The sequence below is a fragment of the Mastacembelus armatus genome, chromosome 12 (genome assembly GCF_900324485.2).
Source record: "Mastacembelus armatus chromosome 12, fMasArm1.2, whole genome shotgun sequence".
NCBI classification, from domain to species: Eukaryota; Metazoa; Chordata; class Actinopteri; order Synbranchiformes; family Mastacembelidae; genus Mastacembelus; species Mastacembelus armatus.
The window spans coordinates 12,558,329-12,580,501 of NC_046644.1; the positions used below are offsets into that span (position 1 = coordinate 12,558,329).

At 41.0% G+C, this 22,173-nt stretch overlaps 1 protein-coding gene across 1 annotated transcript in view; it reads left to right on the top strand.

Annotated features, from left to right (window-relative positions):
- ric1 (RIC1 homolog, RAB6A GEF complex partner 1) overlaps positions 1–21,348 on the top strand; it is a 29,595-nt gene extending 8,247 nt beyond the window's left edge. Inside the window, exons 3-27 of the mRNA XM_026297510.2 lie at positions 5,122–5,201; positions 6,124–6,231; positions 8,259–8,404; positions 8,688–8,824; positions 9,608–9,699; positions 10,320–10,408; positions 11,525–11,669; positions 11,770–11,818; positions 12,134–12,304; positions 12,400–12,612; positions 12,694–12,732; positions 13,337–13,447; positions 13,530–13,619; positions 13,747–13,907; positions 14,436–14,574; positions 14,657–14,773; positions 15,154–15,561; positions 15,725–16,036; positions 16,260–16,418; positions 16,496–16,632; positions 16,727–17,007; positions 17,386–17,598; positions 17,758–17,935; positions 18,025–18,213; positions 18,389–21,348. Of these exons, the coding sequence (XP_026153295.1) occupies positions 5,122–5,201; positions 6,124–6,231; positions 8,259–8,404; positions 8,688–8,824; positions 9,608–9,699; positions 10,320–10,408; positions 11,525–11,669; positions 11,770–11,818; positions 12,134–12,304; positions 12,400–12,612; positions 12,694–12,732; positions 13,337–13,447; positions 13,530–13,619; positions 13,747–13,907; positions 14,436–14,574; positions 14,657–14,773; positions 15,154–15,561; positions 15,725–16,036; positions 16,260–16,418; positions 16,496–16,632; positions 16,727–17,007; positions 17,386–17,598; positions 17,758–17,935; positions 18,025–18,213; positions 18,389–18,704 (4,080 nt within the window). The 3' untranslated portion in view covers positions 18,705–21,348. The remainder of the gene's footprint in view (positions 1–5,121; positions 5,202–6,123; positions 6,232–8,258; positions 8,405–8,687; positions 8,825–9,607; positions 9,700–10,319; positions 10,409–11,524; positions 11,670–11,769; positions 11,819–12,133; positions 12,305–12,399; positions 12,613–12,693; positions 12,733–13,336; positions 13,448–13,529; positions 13,620–13,746; positions 13,908–14,435; positions 14,575–14,656; positions 14,774–15,153; positions 15,562–15,724; positions 16,037–16,259; positions 16,419–16,495; positions 16,633–16,726; positions 17,008–17,385; positions 17,599–17,757; positions 17,936–18,024; positions 18,214–18,388) is intronic.
- Positions 21,349–22,173: the final 825 nt, after the last annotated feature.

Consider the following 22,173-nt stretch of genomic DNA (forward strand, 5'->3'; position numbering starts at 1 on the left):
TGTCTGAAACATGTTCAGTTCTTATATGTGAGAAAAGTGTGTATTGACTGGAACAATGTTGCAGGCTAAATGTGAGCTGCTGTTGTAATTGTAATGATGCTTTCATGCTCCCATTGTGTTTTTCAATGTTTGCGTGGCATTTTTAATTCTCTTTTGATTTGTCAGGTTTGTCATTTCTGAAACTTGCACTTCCTCACAAACAGGAAATGTCTAGGGCAAGAGGTTAACTTTGAAACAACTGCAGCAGCAGTACCTGCATTAGGATCATCCCCACAGCCCTCAGTTGAAATTAGAGATCTACTGATAAGAAACTGCCTGTTTGTTTTATTTGTGTTGAATTTTCAGATGCCCTGAAAAGAAGATTGAGTCTGGCATCAGGCAAGTGGAAAAAGTAGCCTGACGTTGAAAAAGTGATGGTGTAGATATTGCATTCACTTGTTATACTGGAAACAATTTAGATTTCTTATCTTTTATGAAAACAGCAGAAAGGCAGATTCCATGAAGGCTGTTTTGTCAGCAAGCTAATATTGTATTCTCCCTAAACAAGATCAAAACGTTTGAGCCTTTTCCGTAAAGAAATGAAAGCAAGCATTGCCTTCATCTTTTTAATAGGAGGCAAACACTTTTATTATGGGAGCCCTTAAGAAATAGACAAAATAGGGTGACTCTATAATTTTGGTAAAGAAGGTGTTACTAGATTTGTGGAGTAAACTTGTTAGCCTGTCACACTATCACTCAATTACCATAAAGTCACTTATCTTAATCAAACAACAGAAGTTTGCTCCTTTTATACATGCAGTTTACTCCACACAGGCTTATAGTGACATATGCATGACACATCTGGTTGTTTTGAATCTACTATCTAGAAGTTATTAGTGGGCTAAGTGATGTCTCGATTAACTGCCAAATCCTTTAGTCTCCCACTTTTCTCACCCTCATTAGTATTGTAAGTTTAATTAAGGGTGAACAGACAGAAGTCAGGGGCTGCAGAACAATAAAGACTAGCATTTCCCAGGCGGGACTCCTCACTGCCAGCTGTTTCCCAGATGTTTGGCTGCTCACACTCCCTGCAGACCTTGGGGCTAACGTAATCACCCTAAACCACAGCTAGGACTATCTTTAGCTGCGTGTGTGTGTGCATAAAACCAAGAGTATGAGAGAAACAGCTTAAGGAATTGACACAGCGAAAGGGATTGGGCTTTTTTTGTGTGGCAGGAGTCAAAGCAGGAAGAAGTTCTTCAAGCAAGGGAAATGATTTTTAGTGTTTAGTTCGTCTTGTGTGTGTGTGTGTGTGTGTGTGTGTTTTGGGATCTGTCCGAGGCCAAAATGTTCCCTCTGTTTTTAGATTCTCGCTCTGCAGTACTCAGGAAAGTATTTTCATTAACTTTTTTCAGTGACCAAGAATTTCATCTAGCAGTCTGTGGCACAGATAAAGAGTCACATAGCCTGTATTCAAGCTGAAGTTACTGGCTTACAAAAATATGAACAACACTGGTGAAAAGAAAACTGGCTGAGGTAAAAAGTACAGACATTTTTCCAGGGCTTTTGCTCGTCTAAACTAAGGAGATGAATTCTAAATTGCAGTAAACATTTGCTTCAGAAGGTCATGTTTTCATAAACAAATAATTCCTTAATGTTCTTGCTATGTGTCTGTTGCACACAGAACATATACACACATCCATGGTGTGGATGCAGTAACAGGAGAATACATTAGCTCTGCAATAAATAGAATTTTGTTGAGACTGTATTATTTCATTTGTGTGATTTTTAAGGCTTTAAATGTTGTAGCCTTACATGGTTAGGTTTTACTGCTTTTATTTCATATTGCAACTTTTATTCAGTTCGGAAGTTTGCATGCATTTCTGTCCAGGATGTCAGGAAGTCTTGTTTCTGCTTCCACAGCCCAGGCCGATGGATCCTATACTACTTTTTTTTAAATGCCCTTAAAATCTGAGAACTATGGCAGATATCCCTAATCCTGTACATGCTGACCTGAAGAGAATTTTTAAAATGGTAGTGCAGGGGCTTCAGTACGCTGTCATGCTATTCATGCTTTCTGCCAGCTTGCTGTTTTGTCCGGGGGGTGGGGGTGGGGGTGGACTTTCAAAGTCCTTCATTCTGCCTGCAAGTCTGAACTTGAGTAGCTACCAGTCAGCTTCATTTCTATTTATTTGTGTTTCCCACTAGTTTGACTGCATGAAGAAAACTAGATAAACTATATATCGTGCCTTTTGAATCTCAGCACCTATTTGTTTACTGTGTTTCTGCTAACAGTGTCTGGAATCTTGCCTCTTGTATTATTATGTCTGCAGGTTTAAACCTGGAGACATGGGACACATCTCAGTGTGGCCCCCTCCCTTTATCCCTTATCACTTTTACACTTATCTGATGAGATGAACTGCCATAAACCTAATCATAGTCCAGTGAGAAGATGAATGGGTGTGAATGCTTTCATGTATCTAGTGTGGTCACACTACAGATGAAAGGCAGGAGATGTTAGGAGTGGGGGACACTACCGGGTTGCCAAATAGTTTTCCTGACCCTCCCCCTCTCACCTTTGATTCTTCCCTGAGATTTCCTGCCTCCTGTAATCAACATGCTTTTGTAGCACAGTAGCTGACTATGACTATGACACATTTCCTTTTTGAGCCCCCAAGGCCCCCCTCTGAGAAGGGAAGCCCTTTAGGGATTTGTGAGGATATGAGTTCACTGTGAGGTTCTCCAATTGAAGATTTTACATTGAAGGAACTTCAGAGTTATGATGTGAACTTTCTTTAAATCTGCAGTACATCTGATGGCACATAAGTTGTTGCTTTTAGTGCTTGATTTCTGTTCTCCCTCCCCCGCCAATGCTGACAATAGCTGGCAGTCAAGCCATAGACGAAATATGTGTGAGAGTTTTCCTGTGTCTATAAGTGTCACAATGTTACAGTGTGTAGTTTGATGCAGATCTGAAAACAGACTCAGTTTATACATTTCTGTGGATGACTGACTCTTAAAAAAGAAAATAAGGACTATTGTACAGCCTTGGTGGGGGTGGGTGCTGCCTGAGTCTTTTCCTGTAATTGTATATGGACTGCATGGACATGTTAGGCTATGCTAATTAACTAAACCATTGCAATGAAACTGTGTCCTACTGTGATCGCCTTACCTATATGTAGAGCTGGCATCAAAGTGACGAAGTGGCTATTTATCTACAGCCCGAGTGCATAATGACTTATCTTAACATACTGAAGTCGGTGTAGCAGCGAGTTTTCCCAGTCCACTAATTTCACTTTGATTCACTTACGCAGTAAAATAGACTGCTAAAGGTCATGAAGAATGGGAAGTTGAGTAGTTGTGTTTTCAGGCACTTTATAATCACAGGGCTTTCACAGGTCCTTAATAATCAGAGTTGTAGAAGTCTTAAATATAATAGGTTGACAGAGCTTTGAATGACTTTATCATTAATATTAAGAGTCCACAAAATTACCTCATAAGTGACATGTTGAGTCTGTAGAATGTAAAATTAAACTTTTCACATTAAGATGTGCAGTATTTGTTGAAAACTTGTACTCAAGAAATCAGCATCAGTCATTTCAATTTACATATTTAGCCTTTTTAAAATGGATTTTATGGATGCAGAGTTGTTATTGAGCAGTTTTTGGCTCTGATGTTTTGTGGTGCTCCAAGGCAGTTGATGGGTTTTGCAGACCTCAGTCTGGCTGCTCTTTTGTAGTCAAGCTTGATGCTGCTGTTGGCTTTTGCCTTTCTCTCTGACTCGGCTTTGCTCATTGCTGTAATGATTTGTTGAGCTGCTAACTGTCATGTCACCACACTAGAAAATTCAAGGGTTCTTTCAGTGTGGTGCCACAAAATATGAACAAAAACAACAGCATTCAGCGAGGCACAACTGAATAAAACTATGACTAGTAGAACCGTGGTTTGTGCATCGAACTCATACACTTCTGGGTGGTTCTGTAGCAACAAAGGAGTGTTTTTATCTGCTGCCATTGCAAAACCACAGCACATTATTGCTGACAGCGGAGTCTAGATCAGGTTTCGTGTTGTGTTTCAGTCTACAGGCTCAATTTCAGTCGTTTGAGTAGTATTGTAATTCACTAGTATTTTAGCATGACAGGTAGTCTGAGCAGAATTGAACCTGGAGTACTAGTGTTTCAGTCAATTTAAAATCCTGACTTTTATGACACATTTGTTTATGAGAATCATTATCAGTGAAAGCAGCAGTTTAGGCTTATATGCTGTATATAGTCAGTGAGCTGATGCAGAAAGATAAATAGACTCATTTCAGTGTGTTTTTTTTTTTTTTTTTTAGCCAATATAAACTCAGCTGTCAAAATTAATCAACAGGCAGCTCAGCTTAAGGATTGTGCAGTGCAGGAAAATGTCAAGCATCGCTTCGTCTGCATACTAATTTTTGTTTACTTTGGCATTGCTCATACCTAAAGATGTAATAAAACAATTTAAGCATGAAATACTGATCAACAGTCCTTTGCTGTCAGTGTGTAGATAGATAGATACTTTATTCATCCCCTATGGGGGAAATTCATGTGTGGCAAGTGATACTAATGTTCCAGTAACTTGGGCTCAATCCCAGCAGACACCTCTACATCAAATGATATAGGTGTGCAACTTCAGTTAAACCCAGTCCATCTGTCATCAACAGCAGCTTAGACCTACATGTTATTATGCACCGGGCAGTGTTGGCTATTATATACATGTAAGTACATATTTTAGGAGGATAGAACATCTAACTAATACAGTCCTAAGGTTGTTTTTTCTTTTTTACTGGTGCCTCATACTGTCTGAAGTAGCCATAATCACTCTCTGCTGCCTTCCATTTGGTAATATTGGTTGATGTCGTTATTGTTGATGTTGTTATTTTTCTGAAGCCTATTTTGTCTCTCAATTATATTTCTCCTTGCCTGTGTGGAAAAAAGGGAATTGAGTGACTCTGCAAGTTTGTGATGGCATTCAAATGATAAGATGAAAGCTTTTCAGATCCATTCTCATCGCTCTCTGTTTTTCAGGCTGATATAGCTCCATCTCCTTGTTTGGTAAAACAATAGTGGCTTAGAAAATATGTTGATTTTCATGATGGTCCTTTCTTTTTTTTTTCAGACTGTTAAAGGCTACATTCTCCTGTTTGATGTAGTGGGAGGAGGGGACGACAAGTACCTCTATGAGCCTGTCTATCCGAAGTGAGTGCAACACACACACACACACACACACACACACTGAAGCAGCCAGACATGCTTTATGCATGTTATTTCATATCTTGAATGTTACCTGTATATACATGGGTTAAATGTAGCATATGCAGAGTGTGAATAACACTAGTCGCTGTTTGAATTGATAGTTGAAACAGTGGATATCACAATTTTAGCCTTGTTAACTTGTTATTGTTTTATGTGCAAGTGAGAAGTTCTAATGATATAACAGGTTATAAACAAAGACAGGATTCCTTTATATGGACACTTAAACCCAGCTATTTGTTGTACTGCTGCAGTGTATATCTGAAAATGGCACTATCCTTGTTACATGCTGGGTGTGAAGTGAGCTGGCAGCTGTCTGTTGGGGGCTGCAGGAACACAGAACTTTTAACAGCTAAATCATAGTGAATTTAATGTTCCTGAGCTGTAATTTCCTGTGGTTATATATTTCAGAAAAGCAGGTAATTGAAATTTTAGAAAGTAACTGCAGCTGCCAGCTCGCTGTCCATGATGCAGTTTATCTCAAAGGTGCTGATTCAGTTGAGGTCAATAAAGTTCTTCCACACCAAACCAAAACATCATTGTACTCTGCAGCATTAGGGTTTTCCTTAAAAGCATGAAAAAGTCTGTGCACATGGTTCTTTGCCTGCTTTTCTTTCATCCTGTATTCATATTTTTGTGCCTCTGCTTTGTATTATTCATGTCAATTGTGTGTGGGATTTATATGCTGTGGTGTCATCAATGTGTGTGGATGTGTGCGCTTCACATTCCTAGACAACATACCAGGAGAGGTGGGGCAAGTCTGGGCATATCAAGCAATCCTTTTTCTGCTCTCTGAGTTGAGACTCAAGCACTTTCTCCCCTCACCAGTAAAACTAACATCTGTATTTGTATTCATGTGTCTGCACAGAGGAAGCGCCCGTGTGAGGGTGACGCCAGGTTATAAGGAAGAGCAATGTGCCCCTGCCCTGTCTTTAGAGATGAAAAAACCTGTGGATCTGGAGGCTCCTATCACCAGGTAGATGCTGTCTAGTTGTCACATACATACAAACTGAAACATCCTAAATGTGACTGCTTCCTGTAAACTATAGACGAGTGTGAGAGATCCTGTTTGCTTTTGACTTTCCCCTTGTGCACAGCTTCACCGCTGTATATACTGTAAACTTTGTTCTCATGGTAAAATTAATAATTGGAAATTGTCCTTAAAGGACTTTTAACTACACAAACCAAAACAAAATCAGTGTTATTCTAGCTCAGTTATTATCAGTATGCCTTTCAGTATCTACTGACAGATAAATTTTTTTAACTTTTTAAAGTAAACGCTAACCTCACTAACCCGCATTAGCGTTGTTTTGCTCAAGCACTTATCTGGTGGAAATGTCATGAATTCTGGCCATTGTGGAAGCTGCAAAAAAGTGCTGTGCTCTTTGTGTATCTGTGAAGGACATTTGGCTCAGAGTAATAGCTCAAAAAATTCTCTCCTGCCTCTCACTGAAAGCATTGGCAGCAAGCGATAGATGAGGTGCAGTGGGAAGCTTTGGTCCTACCCTCTGTCAGTTGTAAACATAGAGCCTGGCAGAGGGGAATACATGAATCTGCAGAAAATGCGGGTGTTAGAGGAGAAGAATGATGGACAGGTGAATAGAGATGTCCAGTAGGGTTTAGTGTTGATTAATGAAAAGAAAAACAGTAGGAAACATTCTTGATTTCAGTGTTAGGTGGATGAAATTAAAAGCTTTAAACTGATTGAAATCATCTTCATAGATTTTCTTAGTGTTATTTATTCAGACAATAACAAAACAGGTTTCATCACTTTGTATCAGCCTAGGTTATCAGTTTAATCAGGCTGATGAGCAGTTTCATTAAACCTGACAGAGTTATGCTCATGTTTGTTAAACTAAATTAAGTGTTCCTATTTGAAAGTTCGCTGCGTAATACATTAAGGGATGAATTTGTTTGTTCATATTGTGTGAACAGGATCAACATTGTTTGAAATTGTTTAAGATGATCTGCAAAATTGCTCCAGGTCTGAATAATTAAATTTAAAAATATGTAAGATTATACAGATTAATTTCCAGTTTCTGGGTTTACAGGACCACCAGCTGTTAGAAACATCCCGTTACACATCATTAGAAAAGTCTCCCATTGTTTCACAGCACTGCAAAGCTTTCAAAGCAATCATCTAACTTTATGCAGGCTGCATGCACACAGTGGAAAAATTGACTACGAGATCCCACGTTCTTTGTTGCAATAGACGCTCGGGTGGGTTTAAATGAGAATCTCTAAAACCTAGTCCCTGAATTATAATAAAATAAATGAGAAGAAATAACCAAGTCCAAAGAACAACACTGGAGTCAGTTAGATAAGAGCCACTGTCTACTGCCTCTTTGTTATCTCCTTTATGGTGCTTCAGTCTTTGTTTATTTCAATTCTTCTGGTTTTTCACCTTCCCTATTATAACCCACACATCCTTGTTGTCTTTTGTTTGCCAAGTGACAAGAACTGTCACTCCACCAGCTTACTGCTCAATTTTCTTTTGTCCATATTTTTGTTTATATTGCGTGTGTCTTCTATGCCCCTGTGTTCATCTGTCATTTCTCCTTCACTGTCCACACTGTCTGACAGAGATTACAGGGTAGTCATCTGAATGAGAGCACTCTGTTGGCATTTTACAGGCACAGCTTGATTGTGGAGGAGATGAGTGGGGTGTCTCCTGCTGTCAAACTACAGAAAATGTTGTTGCCTCCTCCACAGTAAAAGTCCACTGTGTTTTGCAGCTTTGGCGTCTCTCCTTTCTGACACTAGCTTTTCTTCTCTTGGGTGTCCCATTGTGTCGTTTCCGACATTTCTCATCATTTTTGGCACACAATGAAGCTGTGTAACCGTTTGTTGCCTTTTATGACAGTGATTTGCTTTTTTTTCTTGTTCCTACCCTTCCACCTACTACTCCTGCCTTTTTTCTTTTACTACGTATTCCACCCCCCCCTTTTTTTTTTTTTTAATTGAAATGCTCATTTCCATGTTTCTTCTTCGCCTTGCCACCAGTCTGCAGTCCCTCCAGGAGGACTTACTCGTGTGTACAGCAGACGGCTACCTCCATGTGTTGCACTGGGACGGGCAAGGAAGCAACGGACACAAGGCAATCTGCCTGACTACAATCCCCTTCTCACTGGACCTCCAGTCTGCACGAGGTTAGAGAACACTAGTGCATAGAGCTAAACACAGAAAAAAACACGGAAAAAAAAGCAAACCTGATTCTGTTGTCGTATACAGCATAAACAGAGCTTCAATCACTTGCTGTTGTTGGGAAAACAATTACAAAGATTTTCCATAATAGATTAACTTTACCGTTTCAAAATCTTTATTGAATTCTCACTGAAAAAAATGCCAAATACCATCTTAGCCTCAGCTCCTGATTTGGTCTCTTTGTCAGGTAGCATATTTCAAAAATGTTGTATCTGTGTGTGTGTGTAGGTGGTCCATCTCTGGAGCTGGAGGGAGTGTATATTCGCTGTATGGAGTATTGTGTGACCCTGGACGGCTATGCTGTTGTACTGAGTGATGGACGTCTAGGATTTATCACACCGCTCAGCAACACCATCACTGCTGATGTAGGGATACTCACATATACACACACACGCACTGTTTATAATTAAATTCATGCACAGTTTCCCAAAGGATAAATATAGGATGGAAGCCAAATTATGAAAAATTAATGTCACTGAAAAAATGATAAAAGTCTCTGATTAGTCTTTATAAAACCTGCAGACAGCATTTACTATGGAAATCAACATAAAGACTGTAAACGCTAACAGTGCAAGCAGTAAACAAGTAGAGGCAAAACAAGCATGCCGTGTTTACAAGTTTCAAGATTAGGGAGATGATGCCCTTTTGTGGTTTCAGTAAAGTTTGATTTAATGTCATGAGGAACAGTAACCACAGTTTATGATGCAGCTCAGTTTTTTATGTTCTCTAAAGAGAGCAGCAATATTTTTACTTAATCTCATGTTATGATCACTACAGGGCATTCAGCTATCACTTTATTCTGGATTGATTTTAGTAGCGATGGCAAGAGGAACTCAACATTACCAAGTTGTCCTCAAATTCTGGCCAGAAATTCAGTTCTTGAAATTGGTCAGTGGGTGTTGAGGTCACCATCAAGATAAAAGTAAAGTCAGTCCAGATATAAATGTTAAAAGTTTAATTAAAATTGTTTCCAAGCAGTCAGCCATCGTGTATCATTTAGAAAACAGTTATGGTAAATATAAATTGTTTATTTAAATACAATGTCCTGGCTTGTGACTGACATCTTCATACATATATTTAGTTTGTAATTCCTAAAGGATTTGTGTGTGTGTGTGTGTGTGTGTGTGTGTGTGTGTCCGTGTGTCCAGCAGCTGCAGGGTGTCTGGGCTGCAGACGTCACAGATGGCACCTGTGTGGCTGTCAACAACAAGTACAGACTGATGGCCTTTGGCACCGCCAGGTATGTGCTTTGCTATCTTTACAGTTCATTGTTGGGACGTCAACTTAGTTGTGTTTGCTTGCATCTGTGTGTTATAGAGATTGTTGTCCATGTGGTGTGTGTCCAGTGTGAGAATCTGTCAGCCTGTGTTTGCACAGGCTGCCTAATAAGTGCTTGTCAGAAAGTCTTCATGGTTTGTGGAATCTGCCAGCTTGGCAGGATTTTTTTTGCACTGCCATCTTTTTCTTTAGATTTTTTTTTTGTGTGTTTGTCTGTAATTATTGCACAGAGTAAGATAAAGTCAAACTTAAAATCACAGTCTCACTGTATAACCTGTGGTCAAGTTAAACATTGTCATATGAGTCTTTTGAACATTAGTGATATAGAGTTTTGAATACACACCTGCAAGTAAAAGTTTTCTGATGTGTGTTGCTCAAGGGCAAATGTCACTAAGATCAGTGAACAGCAGCTGAATAATGTGACAGTAATTACAATAACACATTACTCAGACACTGTCCTTGATTGTTGGTTGGTTTGGGGGGTCCAGTATGTGCGTGAATGTGCACAGGCATACTACTCCCTACACGTCACCCACAGGCAAAACGTTATGGCTGTTAAGTGTGTCTTTGTTGTCATTACAGCGGCTCAGTGCTGGTCTACATGATAGACACTACAACAGGATCCATGCAGCTCTCCCACAAACTGGAGCTCACACCTAAACATTACCCAGGTATCGCTTACACCCCATTGTGTATACCATTTTGGGTATACATGCCTGTTCTTCCCCTTAGTTCACATCTGTTTCAGACACATATCTGTAATAGGATTTAAAACTGTAACTCCACCTAGTGGTTTAACTGGCATGAAATGTCAGTGCATTAGATTATTCAAAAATGACTTTAGAGGCTGCTAAAAGACATAAAATTCACTTGCAGACCTTTCTATTGTCTGATGTAAGCTGCAGTGTTCATGTAAATGTATTTGTATCCAACTTCAAGATATCCATAGATGTTACAAGCTTAAGAACTAAAAGCAGGATTGTTTCAACAGTGGACTTTGCTCACAGAATTCACTCATTGACTCAGTTTGTTGTGGCGTTATATTCAGTAGCATCAGACCTATAGCAAGTACTGATACTACTGCTGGTTAAAGTCATTAAAGTTCAACAGCTCAAACTTGGCAGATTGCATAAAAAAAAAAGATTTAGTTAAGCCTTAAATGAACTAATCAGTTATTTTTAACAGATTTTTCTATCCACCAGTTATCTGCTGTTTATTCATTACACTTTGATTTTAATTCATTTACTTATATCAATATGAGCTGTTACTATGTACTGCTGGAAAATACAGAATCTCTGTTCAATCTCTGCTGTTTTTTTTTTGATGACATTCATGCTTTAACCAGATTATGTTATGAAACAAGTATTATATTCCATTCTATGTTGTATTAAAAAGGTGTTTAATAGTCTAAGTTTAACTTGGTGACCCTGCACAGAGACTGGTCTGTCTGCTGTCTGTACGAAGAAGTAGCAGCAAGATAAAAACACCTGGCATTGTCTGAAACAGACCACGACAACACACAGGATTGTTTTGTCTCTCAGTGCCCTTCTTCAGTACTTAAAAAAACAAAAGACAACTGGCCTACTCCAACGGGGGTGAACCAATTTAATTTGCTCTTCTTTATTTCTTAGTCAAAAAACAAATTCTAGGTGATTTAAATCATGTTTTAAAGTCATGCACTAGACAGCAATGATTCGTTGGTTATGTTGCTGCAAATGTTTAGTGAAGGAAGGATGGCAGACATGCAACTTCTTAGATTTTTTTTTTTTTTTTCTTCCTCTGTTCAGATATTTATAATAAGACAGGCCCAGTCAAGCTGATCTGCTGGTCACCTGACTGCAGCGTTGTCATGGTAACATGGGAGTGTGGTGGCCTATCACTGTGGAGTGTGTTTGGAGCTCATCTCATCTGCACGCTTGGAGAGGACTTTGCGTGGGTGTACACACACGCACATTTAATGTAAATTCATATTAACATTTGTTTGTTTTGTTTAATATATCTACATCTATCTGTATTTTGGTTTTTCCCACAGCTATCGTTCTGATGGTACCAAGAAGGATCCCATTAAAATCAGCTCTATGGTTAGTGGAGTTTTAACAGTTTGAAATAACAATATTTAATCACAGTAAACATGATAGAGTTAAAATCCAGGTATTTGTGTTGTTATCCATTCTGATAAAACTCAGCCCCTACTTAACAAGCAAAGTAGAACAACGAAATGTACGTCACAATTAATTTCATCCGCTCCAGTTTTCTTTATTACGTTTTATTGTGTGGATATTTAAATGATTTTTTTTTACACATTTGTAATATGTTTGGTAGAGAGTTTGCCTATTCAATGTGAAAGGTTGCATGAGACAGTTATGCATACTGAAAGTTGAACTCTACCCTTCCAGTGTTGGGGAGCAGAGGGCTACCACCTATGGGTGCTCCCTAACAAACAGGAAAGGAGGAGGCAGGAGGAACAGCAGGAAGTGGAGATGGGTGAACCTCGTCAGTCCTTCTTACAGGCCGGGATACTGCAATTCCACTTCATCAAGAGTGCCCTCACGGTCAACCCCTGCACGGTGAGAGGAATGCTGGAAACAAATTGTTAGTTTAATGTACATACACACACACACACACATTATTCATACTCCATTTGCTCCTCTCTCATCTGTAGAGTAATCAGGAGCAGGTGTTGCTCCATGGTGAAGACCGCCTCTACCTGACCTGTGGTGACCCCACGCAGGTCCACAGCACCTCCGACTCACACGCGCACTCACACTTACACACACGTGACAGCAGCCCGCTACACCACCCACCCAACCCCGACTCCTCTCTCTCTCAGGGACTTAGCACTTTACTGGGACACAAGCACTGGCATGTGGTCCAGGTAAGGACGCAAAATTGTCAAACTATATATGAAGTATGGTCCACTATCTTGTATTTCTTATATTTCTTTGATTTCCTCTAGATTCACAGCACATACCTGGAGAGCAACTGGCCGATACGGGTACGTTTTACCATATGTGTCTGTGTCAGTTGTTACTCACAAAAACATTTATCAGATTGTTTTTGATTTTGTTCTTTCCTGTGTGTACTGATCATTCTAGCTTTAAATATATGATGCTGTGTGAAAAATACATAAGCACCTGCTACTACAAGCAGATCAGAACACTTACACTTATCACCTCACCACATATGTGCTCAGACTACTGAAGCTGTGGTGTTCCTGAGTTTACACAGCAGTGTGGTGATTGCAAAGTAAGCAATCATCCTGTTATCTCAAGTGTATGTACATACACAGTTACTGTTGGACATGATGTGAGAGCTGAGGAAAAATATTTCTGAAATACAGTAAAATAGGCCTTCGTCTGGGAGAGTTTAGGGGTTCAGATGATGTGAGCCTAAGAAACCCAGTTTGTATGATGTATGGCTATATAAACAATATAAACTTGAGAATATGTATATTATGGGCAATATAATGTCTATAAAATGATCTTTTGTGTAGTTTTCTGTGTATATTTGTAGTCTGTGTCAACACTTGAAATTATAATTTTGTTTGTCTTGCACGTGCCTGCATGTGTGTGTGTGTGTGCGCGTGTGTGCGCTCGCAGTTTGCAGCCATAGACACAGCAGGCCAGTGCATGGCTGTAGCAGGAAGGCGGGGCTTTGCACACTACTCTTTATTCACCAGGAAATGGAAGCTGTTTGGAAACATCACTCAGGTATGTAATGCTATAGACTGGAGGATAGAAATCAAAAGTACAAGTATTATTTTATTTCATTAGTAAATATTTTCCTCTGTAGGAGCAGAACATGACAGTGACAGGAGGACTGGCTTGGTGGAATGACTTTGTGGTGGTGGCCTGTTACAATTTTATAGACCAGCAAGAACAGGTAAGACCAGAGGACCACTCAACTTCCAAACTATTGTACTGTCAATGTGTTGCATGATTGTAGTTGCGTTAATCTTGATGTAAAGTCTCCCTGTTGTCTCCCTGTTGTGTTCCTCTGTTGACACTAGTTGAGGCTTTATCAACGCTCATCCAACCTGGACAATGCTTTTGCCTCGGTCACTAAGCTGCACTCAGACACTCTGCTGCTCAACGTCTTCAGAGACATGGTGATCCTGTTCAGAGCTGACTGCTCCATCTGCCTCTATAGTTTAGAGCGGAGGAATGACAGGTACGTGTTTTTGTACACACATTATACCTTAATGTCATAACTTCAGAACGCCACCGTATTCAGTGTTACATATCTGAGTCTTTTCTTAAAGATACACTTCAACTGTTGCAGGCCTTTCTTGGTGTGTGTTTATTTTACTGATTGAAATTTCTGTGTTTTTTTTTTTAATAGCATTCAAGATGATGTGCCTGATAACTTCTACATCCTAAATGTTTACCCACTGAGATGATTAACTAAGATTCTCTTTTCTTTGTAGAAAAGAGACTTTTATTAAAAATTGTTGACCTAAGAACTCATCACATGACAGAACAAGGCCTGAGCTTTATGTCTGGCCAGGACTATACATGGCCAGACATTGAGAATCTTCTAAGCTGTTGACAGTCATACCAAAAGTTCTTTCAAACATATCAGAGTTAAAACAGTTCGGTTTTTTTTATTTTTTATTTGTTTCTTTGCTGTGCATTTGTGGTTCTACTTTAATGCTATGATTTTTACTTACAATGTGTTTACTTGCATTTGACATTCCAGTCCAAACCCATCAGCCAATGTGGAGTTGTTGCAGGAGGTGTCGATGTCTCGCTACATCCCTCACCCAGCCCTCGTGGTCTCTGTCACACTAACGTCCGTGCGCACAGAGACTGGTATCACACTCAAAGCCCCGCAGCAGGTAACATAGGAGCAAACACACACTCAGCTACATTGTTTCTACAGGGGCATGTGCATTAGCGGTTTATGTGTGTCCATCTTAGGCCTGCATGGCAGAGAGCATTATGTTGAATCTGGCTGGCCAGTTGATCATGCTGCAGAGGGACCGTTCAGGACCACAGGTACGAGAGAAAGAGACTCCTGCTAACAACAAGAAGCTGGTGAGTTGATGTCACTTTTCTGAAATCGAACCTTTCATCTGTGGATACTGAGCTTTTAACTTTGCTCGACAAATGAAGTATTGTTGCTTGGCATTAATCATATAGGTTGTATGCAAATAAGCAGTAACCACATTTTATCACTAGTCTGACTTTGGTTGTAACTTACTTTTGTAAATACACTTTGCTTTAGTGAAATCATGTGTTCTTATGTGTTGTGCAGTGAGCTTGTTTCCCCCCTGTGCTCAGTTCTTTCAGAAATATTATAACTTACAACTGACATAGGTAGTTACGGTCTTCTAAAGCATGCTGCTTTAGTTTGTAAAATGGCTTTATATATTTGTAAGGATTCCCTTTGTAAGTGTTTTCCTTTCTCTCTACAGCTACCATTTTGTCCTCCTGTAGTTCTGGCCCAGTGTGTGGAGAATGTGTGGACCACCTGTCGCTCCAATAGGAAGAAGCGCCACCTGCTGGAGGCCCTGTGGTTGTCCTGCGGTGAAGCAGGCATGAAAGTCTGGCTGCCGTTGTTTCCCAGAGACCACCGCAAGCCCCACTCCTTTCTCTCCAGACGCATCATGCTGCCCTTTCACATCAACATCTACCCTCTCGCCGTGCTCTTTGAAGATGCCCTGGTACTGGGGGCGACCAATGAGACTGTGCTCTATGATGGCCTGCAGGGGTCCTCAGAGCCGCTGGAGGCAGTGTTTCCCTTCTGTACAGTAGAAAGGACCTCCCAGATCTACCTCCACCACATCCTGAGGCAGCTGCTTGTTCGCAACTTGGGTGAACAGGTAAATGAAAGTTCTTGTCCTATGATCTCTGCTTAATAAAGAAGTGCTGGAGAGACCAGGGCAGCATTCAGCACAACCACACTTAAACAATGGGAAATGTGAGGGCTCTGGTTGTGTTCAAATTCATTCTTTCCAAGTGTTAATGTTCCCTTTCCTCCCACAGGCTTTGATGCTGGCTCAGTCATGTGCCTCCCTTCCCTACTTCCCCCACGTCATGGAGCTGATGGTGCATGTCGTGCTGGAAGAAGAAGCAACATCACGGGAGCCCATCCCGGACCCTCTGCTGCCCACTGTGGCCAAGTTCATCACAGAGTTCCCCCTCTTCCTTCAGACTATTGTACATTGTGCCAGGAAGACAGAGTACGCCCTGTGGAACTACCTTTTTGCTGCTGTGGGAAACCCCAAGGATCTGTTCGAGGAGTGTCTCATGGCTCAAGACCTGGATACAGCTGCCTCGTATCTCATTATACTGCAGGTAGGTAGTCATGCTAACGCACACAACATGCATCTGTTAAGTTAGATTTTTTTATTATAAGGCAAACATTTTAGTGTCGTATAGAGAGATAATGGAAGATTCGATGTAAAACCAGGTCTCATTTATTGTCCCATCCCAAATAAAATCAATATGTATAATATCCTGGGTCTCATGTCAAAAAAAAATGTTCAGTCAATTTTCTTTTCCTTCCCACCTTGCAAAGAACATGGAGGTTCCAGCAGTGAGCAGACAGCACGCCACTCTGCTCTTCAACACAGCCCTCGAACAGGGCAAATGGGATCTTTGCCGGCACATGATCCGATTCCTCAAAGCCATTGGCTCAGGGGAAATGGATACTCCGCCCCCAACGCCCACCACTCAGGTGAGAAGATTAAGTTGGTCTAATTTTCATATTACTGTATAACAACTGTAACAACTGAAATGTATCTTTGGATTTAGGAACCCAGCTCAACTGGGGGTTTTGAGTTCTTCAGAAATCGCAGCATCAGTTTGTCGCAGTCGGCAGATTCTATCACTACAGGAAAGTTCAGCCTGCAGAAAACCTACAGTATGCCCACTGGACCTTCTGCTAAAGGGTATGAACACACAGCAGGATGGACTGTAAATATATGTATTTGTTTTAAGCAAATCTAAATCTAAACATCTAAATGTTTCTGTCTCAATCTCCAGTCGTGATGTAGAGTGTGCAGAGAACATGTATATCGATATGATGCTCTGGCGTCACGCCCGCCACCTCCTGGAGCAAGTACGCCTTCGTGACCTGGGATGCTTCTCCGCACAGCTGGGCTTTGAACTCATCGGCTGGTTGTGTCGCGAGCGAAACCGCGTGGCTCGAGTCGATGATTTTGTTTCAGCGTTGAAGAGGCTCCATAAGGACTTTCTCTGGCCATTCCCTGTTATTCCTGTGGGAAGCCTCAACTCGCCTCTGAAGAACGGGCGGTGTCGCACAGGTGAGTGACGGGATCCGGGAAATACAGGAGCTCTCAGAGTAACAGACCAAAAGGAAAATTGGTCTGTTCACAGACTGCTTCTATTATATTAAAAGTTTCTTTATTTTTATTGTTGGCGACACCACTGAAAGCATCACCCTTGAAAGGGTAGTAGTGGGTAGTAGTGGCTAACACAAAAGATGAACACGTTGTCAACAATAAGGAATTGTTAAATGAAGTTGTTTTAGCAATAAGCACATTAACTACCTTAATTACCATTACACTAACATGAAGGTTTGTGCTGCCCCAATTTACCAAACTAGATTTATTTTAGGTTGAGTTTTACAGAAATGTTCTTTTATCCCATTAACTCCTGCTCTTTTTCATTGCTCCTTTAAGTGCTGAGCACTCGATTGTTGAAGTCGCAGTCAGCGGACAGCCTGTTGAACAGCGACATGGATACAGCGCTGCCGCCGACAAATCCCACCAACCACACCTGGCTAGACGGGCTCGGGCAGAGCGCCAAAGAGATGGACACGGCCTCGTCTGCCCACTCCAACCAACACTCACCACAGACACATGATGCTTTCCTGTCACTGCTCACCAACAAAGGTAATAAGACCTGAGCAGTTGATCCCTGTCCGACCTGTTTCCTGAAAAGGTTCAGTCACGGTTCTGATCTACTTTTTGTTCTTACTGACTTGTTTTTAATTTGTGAAGCAGACACCAGTTTTTATTTTTAATGTGCTCCTTCTCCTCTCATCTCTGTAGTGGAGGAGTACAGTATCGGCTCGGCCACGGACCTGACAGAGACTAGCTCAGTGGTGGATGGCGACTGGACGATGGTTGATGAAAACTCGTCCACACTGAGCCTGAGCCAGGCTGAGCTTGAGCACATCTCCATGGAGCTGGCCAACAAAGGCCCACACAAGTCGCAGGTGCAGCTCCGGTGAGTCCACTGTTGTTTTATTAATTGATTGCTTTCAACGTGAAACCACAACCAGTATTGATTGGACAGCTGTCTCTCCATGTCTTCAGGTATCTCCTCCACGTGTTCATGGAGGCGGGCTGTCTGGAGTGGTGTGTAGTGATCGGTTTGATCTTGCGAGATGCAAATGTCATCAAGCAGGTCATTGGCTTCCTGGACAGCCCAGAGGTCCCCCAAGAAACTGTGCAGAGTGTGAGAAATGGCTTATTGGCTGTTGACACATGGGCCTCCACTGACTGGTGGGTATGATGTGTGACTGTCCATATGTGTGATTGGTTCTTTCAGCTCTGTTAATTGTCCTTTTGTTTGCTTTTGCTAGTTACATACTGAAACTTTAAGATCAGAATGTGCTTGTTTAATGTGTCTTCTAAAACGAACCTTTTCCACTCCTACACCCGCAATACCCTTTTCCAGCCTGGGATACAAACCATTTCTCAACCTAATACAGCCACAGCTGCAGCAGCTGATGGAGTCAGCGTCAGAACAGGTGCAGCCTGAAGCCTTCCAGCCCACCAGCCAGAGCTCCAAACTCGGAGGCTCTGAAGGGCTGGGAGGTGCTGTGGTGCCACGACCTGAGGACAATAGAGGAGTAGCAGCTCCGCTTGGCCTGGCTCTGCCTTCTCTCGAACCTGCAGGAGGTTTCTCCCGCCCTCCCTCTGAGGACTGTGCTCCTGAACAGAAAGAGGAGCAGGGAGAGGATGAGGGAACCTACGACTGCACCTTGTCCTGAAGCCCAGGGGTCTCCTCTGGTCTTAAACCTGTGATCTTGGGACACTGGGGTGAAAGAGAAGAGCAGCAGCAGACTGGAAATAGACTTTATTTTGAGTGTGTGTGTGTGTGTGTATGTGTGTTCATAGGAAGTACCTCTCCTGCAGGTCCTTAGAGTCAGTATTATTCACTCTTCAGATTTGCCCCTTATGTCCAATAGAGCCTCTGCGGATACCAAGTTACCAAGAGAGCACAGACAAGACAGCCCACCTCACACAGCCATCACAGCACAACCAGAGACAGGTCAGGTCAGTCTGACAGCTCCTAACAAGCCTTGCTTTACCAAAATGTGCTGTGTCCGATGCTTTCTAATCCAAGCCAGATGTTTTATAACTGTTCTTTACTCAAGTGCAATTTGAGACAATACCTTTCCGCTGTCCCGACAAGAAAACTCCATTGTTTCATCTGGTTAATGCAAACCGTGACAGAATCAGTTCACAGACAGGAAACCTGAGTATAATTGATAATCATGCCACAGCACGAGGTGTAATGTAAAACAATGCTCTAGCCATGGACCATTTACAAGATGCACTGATGTGTGTCTGAGCCTACAGTAAGTGTGGAGTCCTGTTTGTGTGAACAAGAGGTGTTTCATATTTTCATACCTCATATAATTTTAAGATATTTTGTGATAAATTTTTCAATAATGTAATAAGAGTGTACAAGATATTATTTTTCTATCAATTAAGCCTTGTCCTCCTTCTCGAGTTTCCCTGTAAAAAGCAGTCGTGGTATGAATTCTATGTAATTCTTAAGAAGCTTAAAATTTCTAAGAAAATTATCTCAGAGAGGAACCCACTGTTGCGAGTGCAGACTAGTTTCTTACCTCTGTTCATGTATTTTTCATGCAACAACTCTCCCTGACCTTGCTGAAGTCCAGGCCCGGAAGTGTCTGAGGAGAGTCGGGAAATTGAGTTGGGAAATTAAGCCCGTCTGTTCCTTTCTGTGTGGAACACAGAGGTTTTGGACAACAAGCAAAGCAGATCAGTGTTCCTGGGGTGAGCAGATTTAAGGCTGTTAGTGCGGCGAAGGGCTTGGGCAAAACACATGCTATGAAAACCAAATCATATAATGCTTTATCCAGCTTTTATACACACATTTTGGCTTTTAGTCTGTGTCTGAGCTTGAAAACGTGTTTCCTTTCATCAGCAAGGCAGATCATGAATATAGTGTTATTTAAGCCATGCTGCTCTGTAGATATACTTCTCCCTTCTTGCAAGAACATCATTTGATTCCCTCCTCAGTAATTAAGTGACATGTCAGTATGATTTTAAAATGAGTATAAAATTGATTCATCAGTGCCCTGGCCCTGGAAGACTTATTTGTGTAATTTCACCATCATCATCTGATAAGGCCTAATATTCCACACAGTCTAACGTTCATATCACATCCCTGAACCGCTTGAGACAACGATAACCAACTTCCTCACGTGCTTTCCTGTGCTTCTGTGTGGATTTCTGAATGTGTTTACCGCATTGTATTGATAACGTATTGACTTTCATAAAGCGGAATGGATTTTGTTTTAGTTATCATTACTATTATTTATTTGCCTTATCGCTGCGTGATTATTGCTGAATTGTTACACGGAGAAGTGCTTGGGTTGTTTTTATGATCCCCCCCCCCCCCCCCCCCCCCCCCCTCCCTCCCCCTTTAGTTAATCAAAGTCATGTATTGGCTCTAACATAAGCACTATAGGGTTTATCACAAGATATGTCAGTATTATATTGTGCAATGTATTGAGATGTTACTCAGCTTTATTTGTTATGGTCATTACTTTTTGTTGTCCTCCCCAACCTTTTTGCTTTTACTCTTCATGATAGACCAAATCATATTTTATAGATTCATTTCTGCTCTCGTCAGTGCGTCCAAGATGAGTTGGATGTGGTGTGTGGTATCTTCTGAATTTTAGAATCTTAATTGGTTTTTTGTTTTTTTTATGAATCACCTGTATTGCTAGATTTCACTAAAGGGCAAATGACTACGCGGCACACTGTTGCTGTCGCTGCTCTACTGTTGTCGCTCAGCAGAAATCCTGTTGCACCCTCGTTGCAGTGGGCCCCGTCTCCACTCTGAACAAGCCTACAGCTCCACAACGCTGCTCCGCTGTAAGCTTTACTTGACTTGAAAATGGAAAATTGATGAACCAAAGACTTTATGTCCAGAGGCCTTCTGTTTTAACCCGTTGCTTTGATCGAGCACTTGAGTGCAGAGGGAACAAAACCTCACACACAAACACACCCCGTCTCTCCCATCAGAAACACAACCGTCGATACTCATACATAATGCTGACAGCATATGTGACAATTTCCTACGGAAATGAATAGTGCAGATCTTTTATGGTTTCCTTCTCTGCCGGGCAAGGACTGATCAGTCAGGAGTGTCACGTTCACTCAGAGGTGAACAGCGCTCCGTCCATCTGTGTACAGTTTAAAAGTATTGCCTGTTTCCTGACTCAGAGTAAAGTTATATTTCTGAAGAAGGAGCAGGAGACATCCTCAATGCAGTGTAAAGATACTCTTGTACATTTCCCTTTTCTACTCATGTTTGGTTTTCTACTTCCATTTTTTCCTTGTATATAAAGATGAATAAATTATTTTTAAAATTGCTCAATTTGGCTCATCAGGTATTTCAGAGTACAGTCTGATTTGCTGTTTGTATGTGCTTTCAGTGAACAACAGGACAGCACAATTGCAAACACCGTCAGAAATTGATGGATACATGCATTCTCTTTTTTAACCATTCAGTACAATTTTAATAACTAATTGATTGTACCCAATATGGACAACCTGAATATTTGTTATGACATGTATGTTATTCCATAGTGCCCCCTGGTGCTAAAACTGAATTTAGCATCTTTAAAAATTGGTCTTGTCTATTCTTGGTGAAATTTCATTCAGGTCAGATTGAATGAATGAGGTGTTACTGGTGGAATGGTGCTGGGGTGGTCGCCTCATAGCAAGAAGGTTTGGGGTTCATATCCTGTTCAACACTGCTTGGGTTCCCCAAAGTTGTCAAAGCATGAAATTGTAGGGACAGACATTTGCCCAAATGTTGTGAATTAGATTCAGACTCATAGCAGAGTTTCAAACATGAACCCTCCCTGTAGCGCCTCTGAGTGGTCAAAGTAAATAACGTGAGCACTTGAGTCGCTGTATAAGTGGTAATTTAATTCAAGCTTTTTGCATAATGTCAATTTTTCTTGTCCATATAATCATTCATCAGAACAACCCATTAAATCAATCTCCAATCATTCATGATTCAACTAAAAATATGCATTAAAAAAAAAAGTTAAACAGTAGTTCAAGGAGATGCTAAACAGTCAATCAAATTAAGTGACAAATCTTAATATCCATAACAAAATAGGCATAAGTGAAGTCAGGATATTAAAAACAATTCTGGTAATAATTAAAACATTTAAAAATAATAGATGC